The sequence below is a fragment of the Balearica regulorum genome, chromosome 16 (genome assembly GCF_011004875.1).
Source record: "Balearica regulorum gibbericeps isolate bBalReg1 chromosome 16, bBalReg1.pri, whole genome shotgun sequence".
NCBI lineage: Eukaryota > Metazoa > Chordata > Aves > Gruiformes > Gruidae > Balearica > Balearica regulorum.
Window position 1 is genome coordinate 8,350,801 of NC_046199.1, and position 19,553 is coordinate 8,370,353.

A 19,553-nucleotide genomic window follows, 5' to 3' on the forward strand; every position below is an offset into this window, starting at 1 on the left:
CTCTTGCAGGTTGGAGGCTCAATTGACAGAAATTCAAGCATGTTTCTGCTTGTAAGGCAGAAATTAAGAAAGTCCTTCCCGCGGCAGAGGGCTCTGATGGTTTCTTGTGTGGTTCTGAGAGCTTGGTCACCTTGGTGTGACCTGGATGTCTGCCTGCTCTCCAGGCTGCAGTCGAGTCCATGACCTGACTAGGGCTCAGTCCTAACCATTCTGAGTTTCAAGGAAAATGCTGGTCAGTCTGCTGAAGAGACCGCGCGGTCTGCAGCCTCTGCGTGTGAAAGAGACTCCTGGGGAAATTGTTGTCACAGCTGTGAGCCGAAACCAGATGGTCCTGGGCCGTCCTTGTTATGATGGTCTGACTTCACCAGAGGCTTCTGCTTGCTCCTCTCCTCTTGCAAGTGTCCATCTCTGTCTCCTGTGTGTCCTTTTTGACCAAAGGCTTAGAGATGACCTTGCATTTCACTACCTGCCTGTGGTCTGAAAGCACCTCCTGAGCATGGCTTGCATCGCTTGTCCCTGCCCAGTAATACGGACAGAAAGTAGTAAGGGGAGAGAATCTGCACTTAGTGTAGGAGACAAGTTAGGACAGTTGTTTTCGTGCATGGCCATTCGGAGCCTTCTTGTCTCTGATGCCCTGGATCCCACCCAGTGAGGAAATAAACCCAGGATCCTGGCGATGTTCTCTGTTCTCGATCAGCGCCCATCCCTTCTGCTCTGCCCAGCATTGCTGTGTGTGCTGGGGAAGGTGAGTGGTAGGTGAGGAAGGAGGAGGATGCAGAGAATATTTTGGGCCCAACGGCAGTGACTATGTGAAGCAGATGTGATCTTTTGTATAGCATTGGCAGATCCATTGTATCTTTAGGTTTCGAGTCTCTACTTGACACCTCGAGGCCTGTCAGTCCTGCCTCATTAGTGTGAGAGAAGCTCATTTTAGCTTCACAGAAGCCCATCTTATTGCTGTCTTCTCCCATCAGCAAGGGGCTTCTCAGTACATATTGTTGGCAGATTAGAAATGGCATCTGAGTGCTCATTTGGAGGTTAGCGACTTGACAGCTTTGAAAGAGAGACAAAGTGGAAAGGTGGCTATTTGGTACTGTACTGGGAGGCAGATTAGCATTTAAAGGGTGGTTGTGGCTTAAAAAAAACAGACTGTGAAAAGGCACCTTAAAACTGTACTTGTCTTCTAATTCATATCTGCTTAATTTACTGGCACAAAATAATCTTGCTTCTCTGTCGAGAGGGGCTGTTATAACTGCTGCCTTCTCTGTGTAATCAAGACAGCAGTTGCCTGGATTCGGCTCCTGTGATCGCCGTGCTTGGATCAGAATACAGAACAGACATGGCCTTTGTTTCCTGCTCTGGAGATTCAAAATCCTGGCCTGTTGATGTTTTTCTGTTCAGGAATTTAGCACTGTTGAGAAGAGTAGCCAATGACCGCGTGTTCAGTGAGGAGGGTAAGCGGTAGTTTTGGGAACAAGTGCCTTGTCATCTTTCTGGAATGGGGTTTTTGGATATTTCAGTCAGTATTCTGATCTCTTACTAGCCAGAGTCACCACTGCTTAGCTTAGGAGACCAGATTTGATCAGACTCATGTGATTTGGCACAGATATAGGGTGAGGAAAGTAACTCCTTGCACAAAATTGGATTTTTCTTTTTCACTGGCGAGAACTTGTATGCAGGTTTTGCCCAGTCATGCCTGTGCCCATGATTTTGAGAACCTGAAGTAAATTATGTTTATGCAAGTGCCAGAGTCTAGAGGATCTGATGCTAAAGCATCCTGGAGTGTAGCCAAAGCAGTTGACTTCATGGCTTTGGTAACTAGGCATTTTTTTAAAACTTAACTTGTTCTTTCACTGGCAAGCTAGATTTCTAGGAGGAACGGAAAAGTATTTCGTTACCTGTGCTTTCCTCTCTCACTTTTGGGAGGCAGTGGTAAACATCTGTACTTCTGAGTTGCTTAATCAGATTTCTGTATGGTGAGCGTCCGTTGCACTCTGTCCAGTGAGAAGTGCACAGCGTTAGTTTTCCTTCCTGTGCCTAAAAGACACTACCTACAATTAAATGTGAGGACTTGGCTTGACAAAACCAGGAAAATTTGGTAGCCTGCATCAGCTCTGGTGCTGGTGACCTTGCGTGTGTTTGCCTGGAGCATGTGCACCCCAAGGAAGCGCTGCTTGCTGAGCATTACAGGTACAGTGCTCTCACTGGTGATGGCTCTAATGAGAAAATATTGCTCCGCTGGTGTGTGCCCACCTGCCAGCCGGCTGCATAATAAATCACACAAGCTGCAGCGAGCTAGCAGGGTCTGACAAGCTGCTTCCTTTATTTAAGAACAAAACCAAAAAAACAAACCCCAAAATGCAAAAGGTCACATGTAACATCAGTATTTTGGCCTGTCGGTCTCCATGAAAATGGATGGTGGGTTCAGCTGGTGGACGTGGCCAGCCTTTCTCGAGGGGCAAACTGCTCTGAGCTTATTGCCAGGCAGCTTTTGCCAGTTTTGGCGAAGATGCTCTGTCTGAACGAGGCGAATGGAATGGCCTCTTGCCTTCTGCCTTGGGCCTCCGTTTGGGCAGGTCTCGCTAGTTAAACACCATATGTGCGGACAAAGAGCGAACCCTCAGCATTTCCATGGAAGCCAGTGGTCTTCTGCTACCAGACCCTGGCAAATAAAACTGGAAGGGCAAAGCTGTACTGGTGCAGAATTTTCGGACTGGTTTTCTCATTTATCAATCAATGACAAAGTTGGAAGTCTGATAGGTCTTTGAGTCTGCTGAAGTCATGTTCTGCACTGCTTAACAGCACCCTCAAATGGCCAGTAAAAGAGCAGGTTTTTTGTTCCATTTTGACAAAGAACTTATAAATAATAGATATACTGGTTTGTTCCATATTCCCAGTCTGTCAGTTGCTCAATTTAAAAATGTAATTTGTATGTTTAAATTAAAATTTTGATTTGCAGATGGACACACTTCACAACAAGCAAAGGCTGAACCTTGTTCAAAATTTAATGAAATGTTTTGTGGATTTAAATGAATTATTAAAAGAAGGACTTCCTTGGCAAGAAGGATATGGATGTTAATGTTTTGGGGAACAAAGCATTTCTTAAGAAACTGCAAATATCACCAACATTTTGCTGCTACTAATAGGAAGTACTTTTAGAGACAGTCATCACACCTTTTCTTTGTGTTGCTTTACAGGACATGGTGCGTCGGGGAGAGATAATAGATGATGACATGGAAGATGAATTCTATCTCCGTCGCCTGGATGCCGGTCTCTTTGTTCTACAGCTCATTTGTTACATCATGGCAGAGATCTGTAATGCCAATGTTCCCCAGGTAAAGCTATCTACAGAGTTGGCAGATCACCTATGTTTCCATCCATGATACAAACAAGACTCTAAATCCTGGCAAATACTGCCTCACTGAATAATCTGCTCTTTAATTCCATTTTTTGGGAGGAAACCTCCTGCTTATTACACTTGTGTCCATACAGTTTCATCAAGTTATAGCAGTTAGGAGGGCATTAGTGGGTACAGAAGCCGATCACTGGCAGTGAATTCATACAGTCTGCAGTGAGTGAGGTCACAGTTTGAAATGGAAAAGCCCTATTTATGCCATTGCTGAGGGAGTAGTGGAAGGGGACGTTCTCTCAGAAGGTCTCACAAAGGCACAGACTACCGCAGGTGACTCTTCTTGATCCATGCAAAATACTGCATCTCTGCCGATGTGAATACATTGGGGTTTGTGAATGTGTTATGTGGTTACTTGTACCTGTGCCATATGCCTTCCTGAATGTTTCTGAATATGTGCTCTGGGACTGTGGGCTAGCAAGGCTGAGTTGGGTTTTGTGGCGCTCAGCGTTTCCTGCTGTTCCCTCAAAAGAGAGCGGGGAAGAAGGGGTTGTGCATGGTTTTGTGTTGTATTGGATATTACTTTCTTCTCTTTCCTGTCCCCAATCAGATTCGTCAGAGAGTCCACCAGATTCTGAACATGAGAGGCAGCTCCATTAAAATTGTTCGACACATCCTAAAGGGTGAGTTGAGATATTCCTGTGCATGTGTCTCATCTCTTCCAGGGACAGCTTGGTCATCACTTTCTAGGATGAGCCTTCACATGTAATTCTCCTTGACTTCATGAGTGTCTTCAAGCAGCAGTTGAGTAGTGTTCTGAGATCTGGGCAGGGCTGGAATCACCCTGATAAAAGACAATGCTTTACCTTGGAGTTAGGAGGTTTGCTGTTGTCTGCTGTCACAGAGCAGCACATCACTTCATGCTGCCATCAGCTGCAGAGTGGCTGGAACTCACTGCTGACATTAATGCTAGAGTAAATATTTAAGGGAAGTGTATATGCATGCTAGAGGGAAGAAGAGCGGAGTCTCATCTTTCATTAACATGGCCCTGCACTTTACCATCTGCACCATATTAGTATCCACGGTGTATTTGTCTTGTTCTTAGTGTCAGATTAATATGGATTATAGCATTAAAGTATCCTCTGTAGCTTTAAAATGTAGCTGTTGTGATTTGCAATCCCAGTTTTAAAGTACTGCTTGTTATTTTTAATGCTTATGTTGAATTAGAGCAATGCTTATTTGAGCTGTGGCTCTCATCTGTAGCCTGCTGTCCTTCAGCAGAAGCAGCTAATTGAACGGGGGGAGAAGAGGACAGGACTCGGGCTCTCCCCACAGCCCTCTCGGAGCTGCGAGGCTTAGCGAGAGAGCTGGTAACCTGCTGCCCGCAGGAGGTGCCTCCTTATTTAGCAGAGGGTTGTGCGGGATGTGTCTACTCCTGAGGGGCTGTGTTGTTTTCGGTGAGGGGTGAGGAGTCTTTCTCTTCTGGAGAGAAAGGAAGGTTGGCAGCATCTCCGCGGGTACTGGGCTGTAGGTTGTGTTGTTTTGATGTCTCTGCTTTCTTTGGGAATAACAATGATGTTCTCCTCGCCTTTTCTCTGTGCCCCCCTCTCCCCCAATACTGGCAGCTTTTTTCTTGCAGATCCTGTTGTTTTTCTCCCTTCCCATTTGCAGGAAAGAAGGGGATCAGTAGGATGGTTGGTATGATGAAATTAAGAGTGATTTTCTGACAGTGTGAGATTACCAGCAGCTATATCAATTGCTTTGGCCCTTGTCCTTTGTCAGCAAGTGCAAGTTAATGCCTGCTGATGAATAGAGGGGACCGGATAGGATGTCTTTTCTGTTTTTAATAGTGATACTTGACAGTTTCTGCCTCCAGACTGTCTGTTTCCAACTTAGGGCACAGCTCACATCCACTTTCAGATTCCCGCGCTTCACCTGGGCCACAGGTGCCCGAGGGATTTTTCTGCACACCTCACTGTATTTACACACTTGACGTTCATGTCTTTAGTTTGTTGATTTACATACTAAGCTGAATTGGAGGGCAGCTGCATTAAAATTTCATCTGATTCTTTCTTTCACAGACAGTGACTTGCATTGTGAAACTTTTTCAGTGGTTTTATCATGTCTTGCATGACTTGCAAGATTGTACAGCAGGTTCGGTATTCTCAGCAGTAACACGTTCTCTTCCTGAAGAGGCCACACGTGGTATGTTGATAGCGTAGGTGATGGATACAGTATTTGGGGCTCTCTCTTCAGCTCGCCCCAACTCTCATGCCTGTCAGTTTGAGAGACGTGTGCCATCACAATTGTCAGTGACCTTAAATTTGTTGGTGGGCCCTTGTGAAACACTGAAACGGGGCCCAGAAGATTCCTACCAGGAGCAGCACTGAGCTTATCTGCAGTCTGTGCTGGTGAAATTTAAGTTTTTCAGTAGTTACACACCTATGGCCAAACATGTTGTTGGTGTAGATTCACCAGCTTTTAACAGAAGTGATGTCATGGCTGAGTACCTGCCTCTCCAGAGGAGTTGGCTTGTTGAACACAGCTTGCCTGTTGGAGTAGTTTGGTTGTGGACCCTGGAAGTGTGCCTCCTGGGGGGAATGGGGGGCCAGTGGGGGATTTCCGAAATTTAATTGGTGTCTGAACTGTAGGACTCTCTATCCCAAATGACGGAGAGATTGGGAGCCTTGAGCCTTGGCTGAAATGTTTCCAGGCCACTTTCCAACTTGCTCTCAGGACAGATGAGGGCTGGTTTATTTTTACTTTTTGTTCAGTGTTTTGCTCTTGTTCAGTTTTTATTTTCTATTTTTGCATACTAATTAGGTGCTTGGTTTTTAGTTTGATTTTTATGGCCTACATATTCTCCATGTTTCTCTGGCAACCTGACAGCTGATGGATCCCTTGGGGTTGCTCAGAATTACTTATGATGCAAGTGAGGAAGCAAGACTGTTTTCTTACGGTAGGGCTTTCAAGGGGGAGGAGTGGGCAGGAAATAACTGAAGGTTCATTAAATGCATTTCTTCAGGCTGACCAGTCCTCCCACAGTTCCCTTTTCTTGAAAATCAAGCATTACTTGTAGCAGGACAGGTAGTTTAATCCTTTGGAAGAAAACAACTGAATGGTATGTGCCTTGGCTGAGGGGATGTTTGTGGGATGGAGACTGGTCTTCATGACAGCAAGTGGTGACTGTATCTTGGGGCAATTCCTGGTCTCCATCTCTCTTATTGGGAATGAAGTGAGGCACAGACCTCTCTAAATAGCGATTCTCAGCCCTGGAATAGGAAAGCACATTGTTCCTTACTGATCCGCAGAGACCAGCCTTTGGTACCTGCTCCCTTTGGGGAGCTGCTGTCAGGGAGCCCTGCAGGAACCGAGGTGCAGAGGTCCCTCCCCAGAAGCACTGAGAGCTGATGCCTGGTTAGACATCTGGTTTCAGTGAAGGTGATGGGCACATCAGGGAGCCAGGAAGGTGGAATGCCTACTGAATATTACAAACCAAACTTGTTAGCATGGGTAATCAAAAAGAAAAGGTAGGCATGTTATGAGGACTGTGCTAAATTTGGCCTGTGGTCCCTCAGTATGTGCAGGCTTTAGAGCTTCCAATATCCATTACAAGCTTCAATATTTCCCTATTGATTTTTACTGTTCTGTAACCATTGTATTTTGTCTAATGAAGCAGAAACCAATCTTAGGTCCTTTCCCTTTGTGTAGCTACAGCAATGTGTAACCTCTGTTTAACTGTTGGCAGAGGGAGCTTACATTTGATTCTTTTTGCTGTCTCACTGAAGTGGTGGAATTTTAAATAAAAAAGTAAATACATAAAACCTTGGTGGGAAATTTTAATTTTTTTAAGCCTGATTCTGGGCGCTTTTTCTGGCCTCTTCAAATTAGCATTAGCAACTGTTGGTAACCCAGTAAACAGCCTGCCTTGGGAGTCACTGGGATTTTAGTCTCACAAAGCCTAAATATGTAGAAGGAAAAATGCTGAGCTTTTGGACAAGACTAGAGGAATTTGTGGCTTGCTTTTGCCTGAGTGATCTCACCGGGACAATAGAAGGGCTGTGTCATTTAGTAGCACTCGGCAGTTTCCCTGCTTGAGTTGTATGTTGAAGTACTCGAACGGTCCTTAAAGCTAAAACCGGAGCTGGGCCACGAGCCCGCTGCCTGCGGTGCGGAGGCTTCGAGCGCGGAGCTCTGCCTGCAACCGGGGCCGACCCGGGCTGCCCCAGCGCTGTGCCAGGCTCAGAGACCACGTCCATCCCTCACGTGGGTATCCTGAGCTGTCAAGAGGTAGCGGCAGGCAGGCAGGGAAGCAGGGAAGCGTTGCCCTTGGGCTGCAATAAACACAGGCAATTGCAGTTGCTGCATCTGTTTCAGAGGCATTTACTCTGACAAAGCACGGAAAGGGCTCACTGGGGACAGAGCCTGCTCCTCCGCAAGCTCCCCGCGGGGGCACGGCTGCTGACAGAAAGCTCTGGTACTGCCCGAAGGGAAGAGGAGAACCTGAGCTAAACGCTGGCGTTAGCTCGCACTTTCTCCTGGGAAGGTAACCCCGTCTCTGCCGCGGTGGGGTTTATCTCCGGCCAGGAGTGAGTGGCAGGTTTTGATCCCCGGATGCGGTGGTGTAGCCCTTTGCTAAAAAAGCGTGCAAACAGCAGCAGAGCTGACACTGGGCTGCCAGGGCCTTGCTCTTTTTGCAATTAGCCAGTACACAGGTAGCTACAACAAATCTATTAGCTTGCTGCTGTCTTCATTAAGTACAACGGAGAGTTTCTCCTCCATCTGAGGGAAGAGTTCCCTGTGCCGGTCCCCCTTCTCCAGGACAGCGAGGAGGTCAGGTTCACTTGCAGCAAAACCTCAGCGTTACCCGCCTGCTCTTGTTACAGGTACTGTAGCAGTTTATAAATATTAAAAGGATTTCTCCCAGAGGCCCTGGCTTCTCTTCTCTGCTTCTTGTACACGGAGAGAGAGAGTGCACGCAGGAGGGAAGACTCCCACATCAGCTAACTTCTCCCTGTCCTCACTCTTTTCAGTGCTCTTATAATAAAGGCTTTGATGGAGCTCAGAAGCATGTAGCAGTGCTGAACATATAAATATTAAAGCAAACTTTCTACAGCAACTTACCATTCAGATGCTGAATACAAGCTGTTCTGTTTGTTTAGGAAGAAGGGAAAGAATGCGAGAAGGCGGAGGCTGGAAAACACTGTCTAACCAGGCAGTCTGCTCCTGATTTACTAAGATTTGTTCAGCTCCTTGCTTTCACAGCTCAAAACCTGCTTTTCATTTTTTCTTTTTAAAACCATCTTTGAATACGCAGGTTCTGGTGGCAGGAAGGAGGGAGCTGGTACAGGATGAAAGCTGCCAGCTTTAAATGAAGGTCAGGAAGGGAGAGCTGCAGAGGAAATTCTTGGTTTCACGACGTTTGGCTGTGTGCATGGACAGGCAAGACCTTGATCAGGGTCTGGTATCCTCTGCCCGAAGCCAAGGAGTTTGTAGTTAAATCTGAACTGGTGTGTTTTCTTCTGTAAGGGTTAAAAGTACTTGTAGATTGGGGAATTGGTCTCCACTTGACAAAAATCCTCATTTTAGGATGCTTGGACAACAGACAGGTTAAACCTAGGGTTAGGAACATTTAACCAGTGTGTAACAGCCCCTGCTCGACCATCCCTGGTGATACTCAGCATGTGAAGGGACCTGGAAAGGCAGTGTTGTCCAGCACTGTTTTGAATTTCTCGGGCTGAGAGAGGCCAGCGATACGACTGTCCGGATCAAACACCTGCCAGTGGGCTGCTCTGTTGGGATAACAGAGGAGTTGGGAGGAGCACCCGGCATGTCACCCGTCTAAATGGTTAGACTTCGGGGAGCGGGTACTGCCTTTGGGTGCTAGTGTCTGCTTGGGGTCATTGTGCTGCTCAGTGACCAGAGCTGGAGGTTCCTGCTACGGCCTCTGTTTGCTACAAAAGCTTTTAGTGAGGGGTCAGTAGGTGTTTATTATGCAAAGCTTTAACTCTGAGGATGGGGAGAAAAAACATCAATGCTCCTTGCATAAATTCCCGTTCAGTTGTTTGCAGTGGACGCAGATTTAGATTCTGCTGAGGTATCTGCAAGAGAAGTTGGCCGTCGTTCATTAGCATCTCACTCAAAGCCTGTTGTCTGTCTGCTTTCTCCCCCCACAGAGTACGCAGAAAACATCGGGGATGGGAAGAACCAGGAGTTTCGGGAGAGCGAGCAAAAGCGGATCCTGGATCTGCTGGAGAATTTCTGAGGACTCGGGGGCCAAATTCCATGTCTGCCACATCTAGTTCTCCCTCCTTCTGCTGCCCTCCTCCAGCCTTGATTGCACGATAAAAGTGATGTTTCTATGAAACTACTTCTAAATAGGATTTTGGAGATATTAAAGATAGTTTGCTTTTTTTTTTAAATTCCTCGTTTGTTATTTAAGTAGTCTGCTGTGAGTGGGGTTGCAGCTGCACACCTTGCAGTTGGGCAGCTCAAGATTTTTCCTTTTTTTGATTTTTTTAGTTTTTTTCCCCCAAGTCAAACTGCAGTGCTCAATGTGAAACAATACAACAGTATATGCATTAGAGGGAGGCTAAAGAGGAAGCCCGGATAGCCCAAGAGCTTGTTAGCAAGTTACTTCAGCCTGATACTTTAGTGAAAACGTACAACCCACTATACTGATGTAAACTGGGGAGGCTGAGGCTTTGGTATGTGTCCAGTTCAACTGTTCTGCAGTGGCAGAGGGAAACCAGGAATCACCCACATTAGCCATTCCTGCTACGTCTTCCCAAAGGTGAGTCAGAATCAAAGGCAACTTTTGGCACAGGCTGGTCAGCCGTCACCCCTCCTGAAGGGGATGTTGGGGTGAGACTGTCCGGGTTGTACTCAAAACTAAGAGGGAAGGTGAGTAATCAATGAAACACCCAAATTCCATTGACTTCCTTTCGCAGTTGGCTTTAGGTCTTGGCTGTGCTTGTTCTGTAGAAAAATCAGTATTCTAATTCTTGAACCAGGACTCTGTTTTTTTATAGCAGCAGTAAGTTCACCAATAGAAAAGGGAAAACCCCACTCAGCAGCCTTTTGCAGGTGCGCTGCGGGAGCTGCGGAAAGACCAAGTGATTTGCCTCTGACCGACTGGCTGATTGCAGTGGAACAGACCGCAGCTCATTTTTCTGTTACCCTTCCGCACTTGCAGTGTAATTTCAGATGTCAGCCTGCCAAACCCCACCGCTTCCCCGAGCAGTGACTCCCAACTGGGACAAGAAGTAGCTGAGAATATTTTCCCGCATCCTCTTTTCTTCTGCTAAAGTTAATGACTGTCATCACAAAACATCGCAGCTCCAGCAAGCTGGGCCTTGCCTAATTTAGAGAGATTTGCATGCTGGCAGCATTCATTTTTTATCTCCAAGAAAAATGCATTGTCAGGGAAGCTTAAAGGCTTCCTTCAATCATGACTGCGTAGGCACTGCTGGCCTGGGTGCTATCAAACGCTGTTATTCAGGGGATCAACATGGAAGTCATGGTTTCAGCAGCCACAAAGCTACAAAAATACATTTTTTGGTGCAGAAGTTGTTTGAATTCCTCATTTCTTTCTTCTATTTTCAACCCCCTTCCTTTATCCTTCAGATGTGTTTAGTTTTTTACTTTACTTGAGTCTTGGAATTGTTCCCTTTCCATCCCCCAGACGGTGGATTTGTGGTCAAAGCTGGCCTCTGGTTTTCCTCCTGGAAGATGATCTGTCGTTCCCTGTCTCACAGTACCCTTGTGTTTGAAAAGCCGAGGAGAAAGGGAGGGGGCGTGAGGAAGGAGGTTTGAGGCAGAACAGAAAGGGGAACCTCATGAACGTGAAACAGCTTCAACTGAAAAGTAGGTGCCATGTATCGGGGGGGGAAAAAGGGCAGGGAGGTTCTCAGCAATAGTACTATAAACTCTTGAGTACAAGGTAAGTTTTTTTTAAATCTAAATGTACCGTCTTTAATCTGATTTCACTCGGTTTGCCGCACATGCGTGCGCGATCATTTCAGTGCACGGTTGGTGAGCTGGTACGGGTGTGCAGTGCACGATGGCTGCTTTGAGTCGGCTCCTCTCAGATGGGGAAAACCTCCAGCGGCGTCTCTGGTGGGAGTGAAAACCCCTCTCCTGTGTTGCTGCTTCAGCTGGAGTTTTGCTTTCAGAAAGTAAATTTCTCCTCCTTTACCATTTCCATTCTCGATGCATTAGCTGGGTTACTAAATATGGAGACTCTGTGCTGAAAATCATTCCCTGCTCTAATGGCTGGCCGGCTCGCTTTCCGGGAGCGGTGCTGCTGGAAGGAGCTCAGGCTGCTCCTAATGAATGTTCCTCTTGTATAAGACAGCTTTTCTTTGATTGTTTTTTTTTTTCCCTTTTGTAATTTGTTAGCTCTTCAAAGCGCTTCACCAAATCCTTTAAGTCTCTGGATAGTTCACTGAAAGAATTGGTATTGAAGCAGCGGTGATTTAATGTGGTGTGTACCCTGCGATTACGTGGGGTACTGCTGCTTCTGCCGGGATGAGACTTGCTCTTGGAGCGGGTATTTGTGCTAGAAATGAGCCCAAGCTTTAACGACTCTCACCAGGTTGTCTCGGGGTAGTTTTCTTCTGCGTTTTTTCATTTGCTCTGTCGCTGCCACGGCGGGTTGTGCCAGCTAACGCTTGCTGGGAGCATTCGTGTCGAGGAATGAAGGAACCGAAGGCTTGGTGCCGTGGCGGTGCCGTGGTACGCGGGTTCACTGGACTCCCGGGGCAACAGGGAAGGGCCCTGGCGCTGCTCCGGGTGCCAGCGGTCAGTGCTGTCCCGGCTCAGGAGAAGGGTCACCGCTTTCCCACCTGGAATGGGAACAACTGGTGATGGGGACTGGGGCTCAGCATCGTCCTGTGAGCTGATGTTCTCTGTGCCTGGCAGTACAGGTTGCAAAGGGTAGCTGGGGCGTGGGAGAGCCGCTGCCGGAGCCACTGCCCGCTCTCTGGCCCAAGTGGCCGCAGGAGGACCCGGTGCCCGTGCCGCAGCGTGAGTCGGAAGCAGCACTGGGAGATTGCAGCTTTCTTCTGGGGGCTGCAGGGCCGGGGATGTGCTGCCACCCCCTGCCCTGCCCCTCGTGGCTCCCGTGGCGGGCGAGGCCCTGCCGTGGTGCTGCACCGCGCTGCCGTGCTGCAGCCACAGCCCTCCCCAGGGTACAGCACAGGAACCCGCCGCTGAGCAGCCTGATGGCAGCGGCAGCTCCCACACCAGCGGGACAGCCCGGCTCTGGGAGAAGGAACGCCTTGCGTGGAGTGTTTTCATTTATATTTTTCTTCCTGAGCCGAAGGAGATATTTGTGGGGATTACAAAAAGCCAAAATGCCCGCGCCTACCTGAGCACAACGCAACTGCCGTGTGTCTCTGTGACAGATAAGGATGCTCCAGATGTTGCTGAGGAATTAGCTCAGAGCTTGTTATTGTGAGTCAGGCTTTTACAAGACGGATGATCAATTATTCTCTCCTCCTAATTTCCAGACTCTTTCAAAGGGAGGAACCCCACTGCACAAGAGTTCGGATTCTCTGCCTGGTGGTCCCGGTGTACCGGAGGGACTGGAGGCAGCTCCCTGCCCTGGCTGGGACATAAGAAACCCGTTATCTGGTACAAACCCCTGGTAAAGCACGAATAAACCACTTAGCGTCCCCGACGCCTGTTGGGTGTTGGTGACCTGGGGTGCTGCGTTGGGGTCTGGCTCCCCAGCACCCCGGCACAGACGGGAGGTCGGAGCCCCCTGCTCCTGCCTGCGCTCCCCCCGCTCCCACGACCATCCCTATCCATGCGTCGGCCTCTGGGCTTGCATTGCTGCTCCTAATGCTTGTGCCTGGAGAAATCCCCGCTCCATAAATATTTTCAGCAGATAAATAATGAAATTTGGTGAGGAGAGGGAGATGCACCGAAAGAGGGTGGTGATCAATAAATCACGATCTTGGTTTGGGCCTGCGGGAGCTGAGCTGCTCTCTCAAAAGCAGATTTTTATCAGTGCGGTGCCTGGGGCAGCGAGGTCGCTTTGTGCCTCTCCTGCGGTCGGGGGAGCCTTCGGCACCCAGCTCCACCGCGCACCTGCGCCCTGACCGCGAGCCCTGCTGCTGGGAGATGTCGGATCCTCTGCCTTGGTCCTTGGGATGGGCTGGATGCCCACCTGGGCCTGCTGTTATTAATTAAGATAATTATTCAGCTTAATGTGCTGCTGCAGGCCAGCTCATTTTTGCCGTAATGTTGAGCAGCACAGAAAAGCCTTGGAGGTACGAGGACGGGCGCCATGAGTCTTAGCAGCTGTGGAGAATGTCGTTATTGTAATTGGGGGAGGATTAAAGGGTTGAGCTAATAACAGATTTTCTTAATGAAGCATTTGTAGGTTGAGGACAGTGGGATTTGTTCCATGGTTTAACCCCTTCTGATTTGTTTGACCCTGGTTAAAGTTCAAGGATGGCAGCATCACCGTTGGCTTTTGGGCTAAATGTGGGGCGAGGGAGCGGCGCAGCCCCCGTTGGGCTCTGAGCTGCTGGAGATGATGGCGGGGACGTCTCTCGAGGTGACGGGAGCTGGGCAGTTTTGTCTGGCTCATCCGTGAGCCCTCAGCGCGTCGAGCCACGCGTTCCCCTGCCCGCCCAGGAGTGGCCCCGTGCTGTCTGCTGCAGCCAGCTCCGTCCCTTTTCCGTATGCTGCTCTTACAGCAGCACCGGCCACAGAGCTGACACCAGTGAGGGGTGAGCAGGGTGAGAGCATTGGGGGACATGCCGCCCTCGCCCCAGTTCCCCTGTACCGGCGGGTGCCAGGCCGGGCTGCGGCGCGGAGGCAGCGGAGCGTGCAGGGAGAGAGACCGATCTTCATCGCGCTTCTCATTGGGTCGTGTTTTCTTGTCTCTGATTGTAAACAGATTTGACTAAAGAGGTAAATTAGAAGTTAATTAGAGGGAACATGATTGATGAGGCACTCTGGTGATGGGGAGGTAGGAAACTTGCACTCTGAGAGAAAGGAGAGGGGAGGGTGTTCTGCAGCAGGAGCATCGCCCTTCGCCCCGTGGTGCTCCATGCTCCCCCTTCCCTTTGCAGCGGGGACCGGGACGTGGTGTCGGGGGAGGGAAGCCCAAGGCTGCCCCGGGCTGAGGCCAGCTGTGGGGAGCAGCCGCTGCGGAGGGGATGTGAGCCCATCACCTGGGCATCTGAGCTCTGCAAGGGCACTGATCCAGGCCAGGTATGGGGTGCACAAGGCTGCTGAGCACCAGCGGAGGATTTAGAGAGCAGCACAGGATGGGAAAAATGCTGTCCCCGGTTTACGGGGCTGTCGGCTTCCTCTGCGCCCGTGTGGGCTCTCTCCCCAGTGGGGTTTGCCTGGGCCAGGTCTTCTCCAGGACAGTCTGGGCTCTGCTGGTGCTGGGATGAGTCCTGGGGAAGCCGGTGCAGGAAGGAGGAGGCAGAGGGATGGTAACACCAGCCCTGCCGTCGGTAATGGCGTGGGAGCCCCGCTGCAGGCAGCTTGCCGGCTCCGGGGAAGGCGTCGGATCTCAGCTGCAGGAGCACTGGTTTCCTCCCGCCAGGAGCGGCAGGAGCTGGCAGCACTTCCCCGCGGCCGCAGGAGACCGGCACCGTCCTTGCCGTGTGTCTGAATCCATCTTCAGCTCTGCTCCCAGCTGAGCCTCTCTAAACGGGGAGAAATGAGTGTAAATCGTGGCTGAGGAATATCTCTTGACATCCCGGTAGAGAGACCCAGACTCCACTAAATACAAAGAGACACTGTCAAAACTGGGAAACAAACCTTCAGCGGCACAAATAAGTCACTTAAACTATTGATTTTTTTTTTTTTTCTTTTAAGACTTGGGTTTCAGAGAGGACTTTTCTCATATGGCAGTAAATAATCTGAAGGGGGAAGGGGTGGTTTGTTTGGGATTTTGGTTTTTTGTGGGTGTTTTGTGGGTTTTTTACATTTGATTTTTTGGTCCTTGAAACAATGGTTTAGAAAGAGGGAACTGTTGCTGAAGTGATTGACACCTGTGACAGCGCTTCTCCCTCGGGAACCTGATGGTGGGCTCTGCAGAGGAGGAAGGAGTTAATGGTCTGGAAACGGGCATGAATTGTTCTCTGAAGAAATAATTTTTTTTCAAGTAATTTTCCTTCTGAATTTTATGCTTTGGATAACCTTGCCCTGTGCGGGGGCTGCTCTGGGCAGAGACCTGTGACTCCCGAAGCCCTTATGCTCTGGGTGGAGGATCCCACCGCCTTCCCCCACGCCGGGACCCCCGGGGCTTTCCCAGGGCGGGGGGTCGGGGCTGCGGCCACCCCCCGAGCCGGGCAGGAGGACGGAGCGGCCGCATTTCTGTGGCCCAGGGATTCTGTGGGTCCCTGGTGCTCTCCCAGCTGGGTCGTGCCGCTGGGAAGGGCTGTGCCGGTAGTGGCACGAGGAGCCCGCGGCAGTGCTGGAATCTGAACCCAGCGGCTGGTTATTTCTGGGGCTGGGTTCCCTCTCCCTGAAACCCTCTCCCGAGCCTGCCTCCCTGCTTGATTTATTTTTTTTAGTGATTATTTTTTAGTTGCTATGGCACAGTCGGGTTGTGTTCGCTCACCTGAGCTCCCACCTCGCCGCCTCCCCTGGCTGCTTCTCTACAGCGGGGTTTTTTAAATGGGTGCTGTCTCCGTGGCTTATTGTGCCCGAGATGATTTGTGGAGAAGGTTGTAGTGTTGGATGTCAGTAGTGTTGTTTTCCTGCAGCGCACACAGACCTTTGCAAATAATCTAATAATGCAGGAATGTCAAACTTCAGCTGTGGAAGGAAATCCTTTTATACAGGGATTGTCAAGTCTCTAAACAAGTATCAGAAATGAGCTCGTATCAATGTGGAGGGTGTTTATTCTGCCCGTCAGAGAGATGAACAACCCAATCCACTCTCCCAGGCAGCCATGGATTTGAGCATTGGCTTGGGGACCTCGGGAGAGCTCCGTGCCCGGCCCCGCAGCTCGTGGGAATGCAGGACCGGCCGCCCTTGGGGGAGCGCTGGGGGCGAGAGCGGCCGCCGGCAGGACAGGCGGGCAGCGGGGACTGGAGAGCAAACACCGCGCCCCAGAGTGCGGGGTGCTGAGCCTCAGGGTGCCCCCGCACAAACCCTTAAAAACCTGAATTTCAAAATAACACCCTCAGCACTTCAGTAGCTGTGGGCTTTTTTTGTTTGGGATTTTGTTGGGTTTTTTGTTGTTTTTTTTCCTTCCCTGGATGCCGTAAGCTGAAGATGCAGTTGCTGGGTAGCTCTGCTATTGAAAGAAAACACGGGGTTTGGATTGCGTCAGCACGAACACGAGCGGCGCTTGGTTGCCAGCAGGAAGGACTGACCCTGTCTCGGTTTGGTTCTGGGTGTCCTTGGGGAGTGCTGTGCTGGGGCAGGGCGACACCGGGGGACAGTCCCTGCACCCCGGCCGCAGCGGGTGGATCCTCCGGTGGGGATCCTCCTGGGGACCCGGTCAGGGCCATTCCTCAGGAGGTGCAGCTGATGTGGCTGCCCCCCCCAATTCCTTCCAACCTCTCATCCAGCTCTTTAGAGCTTCACTGCAACCCCCAGCTCTGCAAGCTCGCCTTTGCCACCCAACAGGTGGGCATCCCAGGGAAAACGTGCACACAAACTTCACGGGCACACAAGGGGGATCGCGGCGGATGCAATGCCGCCGGGGTCTTTGTGGTGTCGCTGCGTGGAAACGGCCACTGGATTCCCCCATCGTGTGGATGCCCACCCTGAGCAGAGCCGACGGCATGTGCGAAATTAAACGGTAGGCAGAAAACCTGGCGCTAACGGAGATAAGAAACGTTTCATCCTTGAGAGCGAGTCCCTGGGCACATTCAGCTGGAACAAGAGCCCTGCAAGGGAGGCGCCAGCTATTTCAGAGCGATGGCGAGCGTGCAGATAAGGGACCTCGTTACGCAGCAAGCGCCGGCGTCTCTCTGGTCCGGGAGCTGCTGGCTCTGCTCTCACTTCTGTGTGCGAGCGACCTTCCCTCCTATCCCTGTCAGACACACAGGGGTTCATCAGGGCTGCGTGGCTGCAAGAGCAGACAGCATCTGCTCTCGGCCTTTTCGCTGATGAATTAAAATTGAGGAGGAAAATGAAACCTTCCAAGTGCGCCCGAGATGCACGGATGCTTGGCTCTTCCCCTTCCCTGTCTACTGGGCCCCTGCACAGACTCGATGTCCGTTTGTCATCCTGCTGTGGCGGCAGAAAATCAGCTGGAAATGGGACTTAATTCAGGCTCTGCATCTGGAGGTGTTCCCAGCTCCCAGAGGAATTTATGCTCTCTTTGCTTCCTCGTGGCATGATTTAAATATCTCTGATGGTACACTGGAAGATCCTGGCAGGTTACAGCCGTTGAGGTGCAGTCACACAACCTCAGCACCCGCTGTCCCAGCTGGCTGGTGGGGCCGTGCCGCCCCTCGTGCCGGGGGTGCAGGAGCTGGGTCTGGGACGGGGACCCCTTGCTCGGGACGCACAGTGCCTGCCGGGTGACATCTCTGGCTGCACCCGTGGGTGGGTCCTTCGCAAAGTGGGGGTGTCAGGTCTAAGGGCACAGTCTGTAAATACCGTTTCAGTGTGGGTTCCTTCAGGTCCCCTCGCAGACCGGTGGCAGAGGAGGGACCTGGGGCCACACAGCAGCCATGAGATCGGACTGCCCAAACCACGGGGCTTGCTTGTGCTTGGCCTTCGCTGCTTTTTCCTGTTGCACTTGACCCTGTGTGTGAACTCCATATCTTAGTGCCGGGTGTTTGGCCTCCATGCGTGGCTCTGGGCTCCCGCTTTGCTCAGGATCCAGCCCAGAGCTGCTCCCCAGCCACAGTTGCTTGCTGGCTCCTGGCCGGGGGGCCGTGGTCCACCATCCTTGTGGGGGGCAGCTGGAGCCCGGTGTGGCCCAAGGAAAGGGTCTCTGCTGAGAGCAGAGTCTGTCCCTGGGCCCTACTGCAATGGCTGGGCACGGGGCTGTTTCTCCTGGGCACAGGGAGGAGCTGTGCCGGCCCAGGTGGCCGGTGACTCCTGAGCTCTTCCAGCATCCTCCTCCTGCTCCTCCCCAGCACTGCGTGGCTGCCACTGGCTCCAGGGAGCTTTCCTTCGGGAAGCCCAGAGCCCTTTGCTGCTGCTGCTCTTCCACTATCCCAAAGCGCGGGACCTTCTGCACCCAGCCAGCCAGGGCTGCGGGCGCCTGACTCGCCCATTACTGCTGCTCCCTCCTTCCCCCAGCTTTTAACTCTAGAGGGAGTAATGAACTTGGGCAGAGATCAATGCTCTCTGCTCTGCTCTGATGTGGGCTTTATTCTGACATGTGGAAAACACTGCAGCAGGTAGAACTTTTTTAAAACTATTGATTTGTAACGCAGGTATGAGGCAGCGCAGCTGCTGCAGTCGTGTGCAGGGCTCTTCCCGGCTGAGCCCAGGGACCCTGCTTCGCAGGGCAGTAATGGGAAAAATACTCCTGCTCTTTCTGCTGGAGGAACCCTGCTGAGGGAAGGGCGAAGAAATAGTTTGTATTTTCAAGTCCAATTTAAAGAATCTCTTTGTAGCAAGCATCTGTCATATCATGGCAGAAAACACCTGAAATAATCTGATTTTTACTGTTTATCTAGAGAGCAAATATCCTTCAGATTGCTATGTACCGCACAGATAATATCATGAGAGTGAAGGCTGCATCTGTGCCTTCCCTTCAGTGATGAAGCTTGGTGTTCAGGGTGGAGATATACTGCCTTGGGGCTCCTCTTTACATTTTTAGACTTTTCAAAATAGGTGTATAAATTGTATAGGTCATGGTGCCGTGGTTCTGATCTGCTGCACAGTGCAGGTTTGGGGAAACGCCAGTGCTGTCGGTGGGTTTGGTTTCTAGAGTTGTACAGCTGAAGGGAGATCAGGATATTGCCCCTTATATTAAATGCTTTTTGTGGCAGGAGCAGGTTTGCTGTTCCCAGCCTGGCAGGGTGGTTGTAGGGAACAGCCTTTTTTGCTGCTGGGAGGGTTGGTCTGGGAGCTCTCTGCCTGGCTCTGCTGTGACCAGCAACGCTCCGGCCGAGCCTCCAGGGCGGGTTTGAGCCCACACGTGCCCAGGCTCCAGGTTTTTCATTTTGAGACGAATCATGCATGGTCTGGGGCCACGATTGCGCTCTTGCTCTTCCCTTAATGCTTAAAAAGAAAAAAGGAACAAAGCACCCCC

At 50.6% G+C, this 19,553-nt stretch overlaps 1 protein-coding gene across 1 annotated transcript in view; it reads left to right on the forward strand.

Moving 5' to 3' along the window:
- Window positions 1-9,765, forward strand: part of CTNNBL1 (catenin beta like 1) — a 56,172-nt gene extending 46,407 nt beyond the window's left edge. Inside the window, exons 14-16 of the mRNA XM_075768506.1 lie at window positions 3,198-3,335; window positions 3,960-4,032; window positions 9,526-9,765. Of these exons, the coding sequence (XP_075624621.1) occupies window positions 3,198-3,335; window positions 3,960-4,032; window positions 9,526-9,614 (300 nt within the window). The 3' untranslated portion in view covers window positions 9,615-9,765. The remainder of the gene's footprint in view (window positions 1-3,197; window positions 3,336-3,959; window positions 4,033-9,525) is intronic.
- The last annotated feature ends 9,788 nt before the right edge of the window (window positions 9,766-19,553 follow it).